We start from the raw sequence: 11,968 nt of genomic DNA on the forward strand, positions 1-11,968 counted from the left end.
GAAGCATTGTTGTGCAGCTAGGTGAAACATGCCCTGCCCTTTTGAGGAAAAGACAGCAGCTATTTTAAAAGTCAGGCAAAATGAGTAACTGATGAAGAAGTGGACTTTGTACATCTTTTGGTGATACTGTGCTCTCTGGCTTCCCTTCTTATCCTTCCTTATTTGTTTCTGCAGCCTCCTGTTCCTAGATGACTTTTTTTTTCTTCTCCCATTCATTCTGAAAGAGCTGGCTCAGATGCCATCTCTTGTGAGAAGCCTTTCCTACCTACTGGTCTCTGCCTCCAGTCCCAAGATGGAATGATCCCTTCTCTCTGTCTTCCTAGCCTTAGTGTATGTCCTCGGTGTTAATAGAGTTAGTCTGCGTGCCATGACTTACTTATCTTGGGATAGTCCTGCCATATTGTCGGATGCATATAATGTTGGGAGAATTTGTGAGCAACTGAAATATGTAGTTCCCCAAGGATCTAAATTCAGTTCTCAGTTAGTGGTGTCCACTAATAAATGCCCCTCCTATGGATTACTTTACTTGTCTCTGTGGCTCTGTTTCCTATTTTGTCGTCTCCTATTTCCATCTTCCTTCTTCCACTTCCATCTAGATGTCTACTGACACCTAATGAACCAAAATCTTCATCTTTCCCCTTAAATATGCTCAACCTTATGAGCTCTCCTTTCACTCTTCCATCTTCCTTGACCCACAGATCTGACCACTGACATATCCTGAAAAATTTTCCTCCTGGAGAGCTCTCCCTCCCATTCTTGAGTCTCCATTCTTACTGGAATTGCAGGCAGAAGATTTGCCTGAGAATTTCTCTGGTGGTCCAGTGGTTAAGACTCTGTGCTTCCAATGCAGGGGGCACAGGCTCGATCTCTGGTTGGGGAACTAAGATCGCACATGCCACAGGGCACAGCCAAAAACTAAAAAAAAAAAAAAAAAAAAAAAGATTCGCCTGAGCCACAGAGAGGGAAAGAGTGGAGGGGGTTGGAAGTGTGGCCAGAGTCCTGTCAGAGTTAGGGGAAAGGAGCAAAGACAAGCATTGCCTTGCGATCCGGATTCTGCTGCTTTCCCTGTTCAGTTACAGCAAATGACAGTTTAATTAAGTAACAAATTAGGATGCAAGTTGTGAAAAATATGTCTCATTTTACTTTTTTTCTACCTTTTACAGAACTTGAAGGTCTCTTCACAGACTAATTTCTTGTCTCGAGCATGGTGGTTCCCCATCTTTTATTTTTTTGAGAAAAACGTACAAGGCTCAATTCCTTGCTGCTTCTCCTGGCCACTGTCCTGGCCTCCTGGCTGCTTTAAATCGTCTTGCAAGAAGTATTCACGGGTTCAGAAGATCGGTGAAGATAATGAAAAATCTACCTGAGGAGCAAAACAAAGGCATCAGCTCTTAGACCAAAAGAGTTATCGCTGTAACCAAAGGTATAGTTTTGTTTTTGTTTTTATTTTAGGAGAACTGATTGCTAAATGAAGCAGACCAAATTTTGTGCAAATGATTAGAAAGATGAAGGAAGTATTACCCTTTGACTGGTTTTTTATTCATCCTGAGAAAGTTACATTCTCCTGCAGTTCTTCATTCATTGGTGACAAGCCCTCAAACTGGGATTTTACTAATGAGCTTGTTAAAGAGGTGCCAAAGAACATACTACTTCTTCCCTCATTCTTTCTCCTCTAAAGCTCTCTACTTCAGAATTTTTTCAGGAATTTTTTTCCCTCCGAGGTCAAAAGAATTTGTTAATGTTTTAAATAAAAATCTGGATATATACGGCTACTGTGTAAATAGAATCACCTAATGTTGAGAGTGATTTTTAGCGTTAGGCTTCTCAGCGAGGGGGAGATCCATGGGTTGTGAGTGAACTTCGGGTGAACTTTGTTTCTGCTCTGTCAAGGGGAAGGTCAGGGTCAGGTCTGGGAATACGTGCTGCTGCTACCACCCAATGTACTATATCACTTTCACTTTATTTTTTTTTTTAACTGATAATTTTATAACTTAAAAAAAAAAGATGAACTAAGTAAATATAAAAGTATTTGACACACCCCACAGATTTTACATGTGTGTAAATATTTCATTTTAAGACCTCTATGACAGATATACAGGAGACATGGGGCGGCTTATGCTAACGAGGAGTCCTTCTGCTGTCCACCTGGTAACTTTGCACCTGTACCCCCAGAGCAGTCAACAGTGTAGCACAGGCTGAACACACATAGCTGTATGAACTGATGCTCATGCCCTGTGGGGAACAAGCCTGTGTTTCTCTCCCAGGTCACGCCCTGTGTGAGATCTGCTTTAGAGCTGCAAATTGGAACTCAGAAATACAGTTGGTCACATTTCACTGAAAACCATTTCTTCCTAGTGACATTGTGCTTTATGGAAAAACCAAGATGGAATCCAAAAGTTTAATGCATCCTTGCCTTTTAGCAAGAGACTCCGTTTCTTATGTACTGGTCCTAAGGACACATACCACAATTGAGTAATTTTACTTTGACCCTAAAATTATACCACGGTGCTGCACTATAATCTATGGTTGGAATTGGTGTGTTAGTCAGTTACAGCTACTCAATAAAGGGGGATAATAGTTTCTAAAGTTCTTACAGGTGATGCAAAAAAAAAAGATGGATTTTTAAATATCTGACCAGATGTAGTGCATTATTTAATGCTGTTAAATCTTTTGGATAATTCTTGGCTTAATTTCTTTAGACTTCTAGTAACCCTAGAAAAAACTTTAAGGTCACAAAGTCATCAACACAGTCAGAGAGTGGAGAGGCCAGGGGGCCTGGTAGGAGGCAGTTATATTTATAGTGAAGGTGAAAATTTCTCCCCACTTAGAATGAAAAACATCCCTAAATTTGTCATTGTAAATAAGTCGGCCTTGATTCGGTACACAAAATTGACCTTTAAATTGTTGGAGAGGAGCACAGTACAGATCTGTTCAGAAGGGTCATCATCCTTTGGTGCTAAAATTCTGTATATGTTTTCAGTATGGCTCTTTCTCTGTGTAAAAAAGAAACACTAAAGGTTGAATTCAAAGGCAGAAAGACAGACTAATCTGGTTATTTACAACAAGAATTGAAACGCTAAACATCCTTGGCAGGCTTTGAAATGCAACAAGTTTTCCTGGTATTTATTATTAAGTAAGTCAGTAAGAAACATATGTGTAGCTTACCTGCTGGGTTTAGCTATAATTCTACATAATTTTCACTTATTTTCATTTGTTAAATATTGACATCTGCGATAAGACAATGTGTTCTACTTGAAAACACTGATTTTAAATTTCTGCTGTCTAATTGTGAGGAAAAGTATCTGATACGGAAGCCTGGGTTTTGCTCTCCTAACATTGGTATATTCCTTGAGCCTCGAATTCAAATAAAACAACCTAATATACCTTAGAGCCTTATTCAGCTGCATCTTAGATAACCCACTCTTCTTCAAATTAAGTAAGGAAAGGTGTTTAAGCTTTAAAAATCATGGAGATCCTTGATTGTTGGAGATCCTTGAAAACAGTATAAACCTTGCATTTTAGTCAAATAATCATGTTTTGTTTTTTTTCACATAATACCATCACCTTTTAAAGAACTTTAAAAACATCTATGACCCCATTTGTGGACACTACTGCTTCTGTGTTCTTTACATGTATATGTCATAGCTCTCTAATAAATGCTGTGGAAGCATGTGCTATGAAAATAAGGGGGGTGGGGAATATCAAAGTTTCAAGATGGGAAAATAAGAGAAATAACAAAACCCATTTACACTTAGGAAAGCAAACTTCAGTTTCAATCCAACATGCCACTTTGGGATATAAAACATAAACAATTACTAGACTTACTGTGGTGATCATTTCACAATATATACAAGTAAATCATTATGTTGTATACCTAAAATTAATATAATGTTATATGTCAATTATACCTTGATTAAAAAATCATAATTATGAGCTTGCCTTTTGAAACAATAAATTTTTGGAACTCCTTTTCCTTGCTAATCAATCTATAAGATCTTATTTGTTATCCTTGTTTTTGTAAGCCAGTGCTCCTGTTTGAAGCTTTTTCTGTGATTAAGTCCTCGGTGCAATATTTCTATAATATATAATTTCTGTAAATGATGCCACATTTTTTTCTAAATTCTTTCAGATGAAAATAAATTCCTTTCAGATTCTGTTTTTTTGATCTCCTCCACTAGCTCTGAAAATAAAGCCTTCTTACCTACTCGGTTCCACCCAAAGTAATTTAGAATTTGTTATTTAATTTACTGGCATCTTGGGAAACAAGGTTTGCTGTGGAAGGAAGGTGTTTGTGAGTGAGCCCGAGTTTCTAGTCTTGGTTGATGGATGACATTGCAAAGGTTCTTTGCTGTATAGCAGTGCCCCCTTGTGGAAATACCTTATATGACTTGGAACACAAACGCCACTTTTTAAAGTGTATTTTCGAGTTTTGAAAGGCATTTTTAAAATTATTTTTGTCAATAATCTGAAAACATCATGCAAAAGGATAATTATTTTAAAGGCATTTTAAACCTTTCCCGAAGGGAAAATGTGCTTAGATCATAGGGGTTTGCAATTCTAATCTTTTATACGTTTGATCAAAGAAAACTTGCAGACCGTTTTTACCTCTCACCATCACAATCATTAATGTCTCCCTTTATAACTGCCTATACTTTGTTTACTTTGAAACACCAGGTTGGCTGTCTTTCTTATGTGTTTTTTTTTTTTTTTTTTACGTGCTAGAACTCATGCAGTTTCTTTTTCAGTTGAGAGTTCACATCTTGTTCCTGGAATATTTTGAACATTTCTTTTAAAATTCTTTTATAAATTTTTTTCGTTTTGCACTGTAAAACTGATTAAAAGTTTAAGCTGGTCTTAACACACTCACTTCTGTAGTATAAGGAAGTATGAGAAGGAATTTCTTAATAACTGAGTTTACATGGTTAAATCAAGCATATTATAGTTAATATGCCCTTTAAAAAGTTAAAGGCTTTTCTATTTGTATGTATAAAGAGTCCTTTTTTTAATGTCATTGTGTTGCAATAATTTAACTCCTTTGACTTACTTGCTAAAAATATTTCTTCTATTAAGAAGTGCTCTTGACTTCAATACCTAAACACTGAAAATCATGTCAAAAGGTACCCAAAGATAAGTTTTTATACAGATACACACCTTATAAGTTGTGATTTATTTTATGATTCATTAATCTAACTATGCTGTGTTCTGAATGAATCATGAATGAGAATAGTTCTTTATTGTGGAATTATTTAAAACTGTCCTTTAAAAGAAAAAGAAGAAACTATAAACATATAAGTTAATCTAGTTGCCAAGTTGGAATTCATTATTTAATTTACCTCCTATGCAATGATTAATGCTGCAAAATGTATGGTTATGTTAGAGTATATTCACAAAAGAAATATTATTACAAGGTTTGAGAGGTAGCCAATTGCATCTTTTGGAAATTTACTGTACTGTTTCACTGTGTTAAGTGCCTTGTTGTAAAGTAAAATTTTACGTCTAGAATTCATTATTTTCCTGACATATATTTTTCATTATCATATATACTGTATATTATTGTAATAGTTTTATTAAATGCTTAAGTTTTAATTAAATATGTAAATTTCAGAAGCTCTTTTCCCCTACCCACCAGTACCTTAATCATTGGTCTATCATATGGGATTTGAATTCAGGTTCTTTTTTCAAAAAGGGGAAATTATCTTAGTTTAGAAATATGTTTTCCATGCTTGTGCATTTGTGTTTATAAAAACATTTCAGGAGGAATTTAAGAGTGTAACTGTAGTTTGTACTTCAAAATGCCATTTTACATTTACATTTTAAGTGCCTAATTGTTAGTTAAAACTAATTTATGTTTCTATTCTAAAGAGAATATGTCTACTTGGTTTCTAATCTCTTTGGCTTTGCTTAAAAAAATGAAAGAGCAAGGGCCTATACTTTGTATTTACGCAATAAACCACCATGACATCAACAGTCTTTTCAAAATTAGTATTACTGTTTTTTTTAATTAATAAAATTGTTTTCTTTAAAGATTTGTAAAAAATATTTAGTTTTAAGTAGTTATTAAAACGACAAGAGGGTTACTTTCTTCAAGCACTGTTTATTAAATAAGCTGATAACCTTCAATTAATGGCACACTAAATAAACTGGAATGTGTTATTTTACCCACCCTTGGATTTAAGGTGAGAAATAATTCACAACAATATAAGGTCATTCATGGAGAAGGATAAAGTCAGTTACGAGTTCCAGGATTCTCATTCTCATTGTTCACAGAGGGGCAAATATCATTAATTCTTCAAGGAAAGCATTCTCTCTGTCACTCAATTGTGAAAGAAATGTCATCCTCTTCCTTCACAAAGGGGCACCAGGGTATGTCCTCAACCAGACTTTAGTAGTCATTGCAGCAGTAGATCGCTGTAAGTTGTTTTTGGACACCCTGAGAAAAAATGAAAGCATGACCCTCAAAGACAAATTTAGTAAAAGAAACTCAGTGGGATGAGGGGACAAGGATAAGATAATATGGTTCAAAGATCAAGTTGTTGGATAATCCAAGTTTCTTTGGATTATCTGGAAATGATAGAGGATAAATCACAATAGTCTTTCTGCCACCTTCACCCAGGTCTTGGATGAAAAACTTGTCCCATCCTCCTGTTTGAAACAATGGCTTGCTGATTTTTCTGGCCAGAGCCTCAAAGACTGCCCTTATTATCTCGAATGCATTATACAAGGAACTAATGTGATGCCTCACAAACCTTGACACCTAACATTTCATTTCTTCTAATAAAATATGTAAGAATATCAGAAGCATAAACTAGATTACTCGCTGACATGTTAGAACAATAGTGGATTATGTACTACTGTGTGTCTATACAATGCATATTCAATTCATACGTGGCGGGTTGTAATGAGGCATCGCATTTTACTGTTTTTATGCTTGACATACATTCTTGAATCTTCACAAAACCCCACGAGGTAGGCAAGGAAAGAGTTGGTGACCCCATTTTGTGAGATGAAAGAACTCGGAAGTATTAGGGCTGGAACCTGAATTTTGTTTTCTCTGGTTTTTTTTTTTTTCTTTTTAAAGGAATTCCTTTATTTTTATTTATTTATTTATTTATTTATTTATTTATTTATTTATTTATTTATTTATTTATTTATTTATTTATTTATGGCTGTGTTGGGTCTTCGTTTCTGTGCGAGGGCTTTCTCTAGTTGTGGCAAGCGGGGGCCACTCTTCATTGCGGTGCGCGGGCCTCTCACTATCGCGGCCTCTCTTGTTGCGGAGCACAAGCTCCAGACGCTCAGGCTCAGTAGTTGTGGCTCACGGGCCTAGTTGCTCCGCGGCATGTGGGATCTTCCCAGACCAGGGCTCGAACCCGTGTCCCCTGCATTGGCAGGCAGATTCTCAACCACTGCGCCAGCAGGGAAGCCCCTGTTTTCTCTGTTTTGCTACCTTCCTGTGATAATTACTATGGTCACCATCACTGTTCAGAGGTTTTGTTGTTGCTTGCTTTTTAGGGGAGTTTATTCCCTTATCAGCCAGTTAGTTTGTTGAGAGGGCAGCTGGTCCTTGGAACAGGTTCTTTGTCAAATGCTACCGATTTTTCCTGTAGTTGGAATTTACTACATTTCAGAGGCGAGAAAAGTCAATTCTTCTAGTGCAAAATGGCCTTGAAAGCAAAAGAATCCCCAAGTGTTTGAGCTTTCAAATTTGTTAGAATAAAGCTAACTCTCTGCAAATATCACTTATAGGATAGTAGGTAATCATGTACCTTAGCCTTACACAAGTTGTGGGGGGGGGGGCACCAAAGTGCATAAGGTTTTATCTCTAAATGTGACTCTCTCAGGGATTATTCCCAAGGGAATGTCAAAAGGCGGGAGAGATACAATGACCTGTTTTCAAAGGATAGCAAAGCTCTGAGGAAATGGAATGGAGTCTTGGGACACACTGTAGTCTGGATTGATTCTGGGCTCCCCAAGGGACCAAAGTGAAGCTATAGGATTGTTTGGTCCTGGTGTGAGCTGGTGAGTTCTCTCTGCTAAAAATCTGTCCAACGTGTGCCCTTGCTTCTGATCAAGTTTCTGGGCACGTTTTACTTCAGTTCTTATATCCAAGAAGTTATCTCTTTTTCTTCCTAAGTTCCTTAAATCATGTGTTTATTTGGATAAAGAAAAAAGAAGCCACTACTTTTGAGAAGCTTCCATGGATCAGGCACTGCTCGTTGGTTTCCTCTTGTTTAAAGCCAGGTGAATCTCATTATGCTCTTTTTACACTTGAGGGAACTCCAGACTCAGAGAGCTAAATATAGTACAAGGAGCCCCACTGGCTGACTGGCACACAATTGCCCATAGCCCATAATTTTCCCACCGAACTAATGGGATGGAAGAATCACCTGCCGTGGGAGGAATGCAGGAGAGGAAGAATTGCCTCTTCCAGAAATCTTTTGACAACCAAGTTTTGTGCTGTTGAGAGCAAAGTTATGGAGGGCTTGAGCTTGAGCCCTGTAAGATTCTTTGACCCACATTCATCAGATTTCCTGTCTCCACATTAACTCTAGTCCTTTCATCTATAAATATGCTCTTTCCTCTTTGTATCCTCATGCCCTATTACTGACGTGTGATGAAGGGGGCAAAACCCAGTTGCCCCGTCATTCCTGTCCTGTCATCACACACCTGCCTCTGGCCGATGGCAGAGGCTCTGGGTCTGCGAGGAGACTGAGCCCCCAGAGCACACACCCCAGGTCCCCAGGCACACAGGGTTTTGCAGGGAGGAAGTGATACTTTTGAACATATTTTGTATTACATCTGGTCAGTTTCCCAGTCCATGGGTTGAAGGGAATGTTTACATTTGACACCAGGGGAGAGACATTTCCCTGATGTCTGCGTGGGTTTAAGCCGTTTTAACAAAATACCATAAACTGGGTGGCTGAAACGACAAACGTTTAATTTCTCACAGTTCTGGAGGTCGGGAAGTCCGAGGCCAGGGTGCCAGCATGGTCGGGTTCTGGTGAGGGCCCTCTTCCTGGTTTCCTCCCCTGTGGGACCCGTGGAGGAGTGAGAGCTCTAGTGTCTTTCTCTTCTTCTAAGGACACTAATCTCATCACCCTCCTGACCTCCTCTAAACCCAATTACCTCCCAAAGACAACTTCCGAATACAATCCCCTGGGGGTTAGGGTTTCAGCGTAATGGATTTTCACGGGGACACTAACATCATGTAGTCCACAACACCTGGGTTTCTTGATTTTATACAAATACATCTTTTAAAAGCAAAGTGCACTTTTTTGTGCAAGATCTTAAGCTCTTTGGGTCCCATGGCTTTTGGTGATCTGTGAGCCTGTCTCTGCAAGGCACTTTCCCACTACTTCAATGAGCAGCGCCCTCTGTCCTGGTGAGGCTGTTCTCATCCCGGTCCTCTGCGCTGCCACGCCCAGTCCAACCACGTGAGGTGCTTCCCCCAACCAGACCGTCACCTGTGTACCCAGGAAGGCAGTGTGACATGGTGGCCCCGTGCTCTCTGGGTCTGGATCTCGGTTCTTCCAGTGCTGGCTGGATGTGGAAGACGTCAAACAAGTTGCCTAACCTCTGTGCCTCGGTTTCTTTATCAGTGGGATGGAAATAATAATAGTCCATGTCTCACAGAATTGTTGGGGAGACTAAAGATGTTGTTTCAAGATACACATTCGGTTAAGTGTTAGCCAAATTCAGTTAAATATTTTAGGTACCATAGTTCTAGCTCTGAAGTTATTCACGTATCAATCAATATATCCAGATCTTGCTTGTCCTGAAAGTTCAGCTGAAGTCTCATCTCCTGAAAACTTTACCTTACTTCTCTGAATCTGAGTTCCTCCCTAAAAGGTACATACAAACTAGTTGTCAAAATGTGAGATACACTCACTGATATAAGATTTCAAAAAATATGTCCTGTTAACATACCAAATTTCCTTAAGAGAAGGAATTGTCTTAGTATTCATTCCAGTGTCTAATAAAGTTCTTATCACATACAGCAAATATTTGTTGAATGAGTTTTTTTAAATATCATCTTTTGTGTTTGGAATATTAACAGAATTTATGAGGCTTCGATGAAAAGGAAATTGCCCGTCATGCCTCTAAATAATTTGCTTTAAAATAATTGAAGCACTTATCAAATCATCAGATGTTTATAACTTAAATGTTTCAGTAGCCATCATATTATATGTATTTTGTGAGATTTTAGCCAAAAATATGGATTGAAAAATAAAGGCTGAAGTGGAAAATCCAAAGACTTTGGACTCAGCCCCTAGGTTTAATTCCTAAGCAAGTTACTTTACCTTTCTGAATCATCATGTCCGTCCCTTCTGTAAAATGAGAGTGAAGAAACCTACCTCCCAATGTCATGGTGAGGATTGGAGATAATGTTTAGTAAAGCACTTGATACTACCTGACTCATTAATATATATTCAAGTCTAATCAGAAAATAAATTCATGGGATTTTAAAACTTTTAAATTTTATTGGAAGGAATTTTAGAATTTTTAAATTGCAAGGATTTAGAATTTTCTACTTAATACAAGACACATATGTTACAAGCTTTTGGATTTCAGTTGAGAACAATGTCAGGTGTTTAAGCTTATGTTTCCAAAGCCTCCACTCTGCCTCTTCCCCACATTTTGTACACTAATCAGACGCATGAATTGTTTTGCTGTATCTCTCCAGAAACATCCAGAAAAATGAGTGATGAATTGCTAGTGTGAAAACAGTTTTTTCTAATGCAAAAGGACAGTTCATTCTAAGAGGTAAACTGCGGCTTGCCCTTGACCATTGAATTAAGGGTGATTATCCCGGTCATAAGTAGCTACAGCTGGTCCATCACAGTGGAGTTATATGTCTGGTGCAATGTTGAACTACCAACAAAGTTACTAAATTTCACCAGAAACTAATCTAGTGAGCAGACTTTTGAATGACCTGCCTATATATTGGGGTAACACCAGAGTTTGGGCAAGTGCCAAAAGGTCTTAAGATTAAAGAGAGTTAAGCTCAAAAGCAGAAAAAGTTATTAAAGGCTGTTTTGCTATACGACAGCCTTTCCAAGAGAAGAGAAATCTGCTGCTGGAGCTATTTAAAATGAATTGTCCAAACAGAAAAATTCACAAAAATATGAGAATTAGCCAATATACTCTTTCTTAAAAAATTAATTTAATTTATTTATTTTTGGCTGCATTGGGTCTTCGTTGCTGCGCGGGCTTTCTCTAGTTGCGGCGAACGGGGGCTACTCTTTGCTGCGGTACGTGGGCTTCTCATCACGGTGGCTTCTCTTGTTGTGGAACACGGCCTCTAGTCGCTTGGGCTTCAGTAGCTGTGGCACGCAGGCTCTAGAGCGGAGGCTCAGTAGTTGTGGTGCATGGGCTCCAGAGTGCAGGCTCAGTAGTTGTGGTGCACAGGCTTAGTTGCTCCGCGGCATGTGGGATCTTCCTGGACCAGGGCTGGAACCCGTGTTCCCTGCATTAGCAGGCAGATTCTTAACCACTGCGCCACCAGGGAAGCCCAACACCACTCTTGATAACAAAATAATAGTACAGATATTTTGGATATACTGTTACCAACAATTCTGGCTGAAATCCATGTACAGCAAAAAGGATTCCAGTGAGAAAGCGAGTGGTTTAAAATTATTTTGGGGGATTCAATTTTAAAATGTTTTCCTTAATGCCCTTCTTGTCTTCCTTTCCCTCTCTCCCCAGCCCAAAGATCTTTTAGTATTCTCTTCCTTTACTGCTACTCATTATTATATTATTCATCTATTTAAAATAGGAAGGATGGAGCAGAAAGTACTCCTTTTTCTGGCAAGAAAGCCCTGAATATCATTTGGGGAAATTCATCCCTAAGAAGCACTGGATGAGCTATGTGGTTTCATGTTTAAAATAGTTTGTCCATAGTATGTATTATGAACAATGTAGCTTCCTCTATTAGTTTGCAAGGGCTGCCATAACAAAGTACTACAGA

The 11,968-nt window shown here is 38.3% G+C and overlaps 1 protein-coding gene across 5 annotated transcripts in view; it reads left to right on the forward strand.

The window, feature by feature from the left end:
- SGMS2 (sphingomyelin synthase 2) overlaps window positions 1–11,968 on the forward strand; it is a 102,604-nt gene that overhangs the window by 76,845 nt on the left and 13,791 nt on the right. For 4 of the 5 annotated variants that reach the window (XM_068543282.1, XM_068543283.1, XM_068543281.1 and 1 more), the window contains one exon: window positions 1,164–4,766. In XM_068543282.1, the coding sequence (XP_068399383.1) occupies window positions 1,164–1,367 (204 nt within the window). In that variant the 3' untranslated portion in view covers window positions 1,368–4,766. Of the gene's footprint in view, window positions 1–1,163; window positions 4,767–11,968 lie in introns of those variants that run through there. The other variant, XR_011073944.1, reaches the window with a different exon arrangement.

This window comes from Eschrichtius robustus, chromosome 4 (assembly GCF_028021215.1).
Source record: "Eschrichtius robustus isolate mEscRob2 chromosome 4, mEscRob2.pri, whole genome shotgun sequence".
NCBI classification, from domain to species: domain Eukaryota; kingdom Metazoa; phylum Chordata; class Mammalia; order Artiodactyla; family Eschrichtiidae; genus Eschrichtius; species Eschrichtius robustus.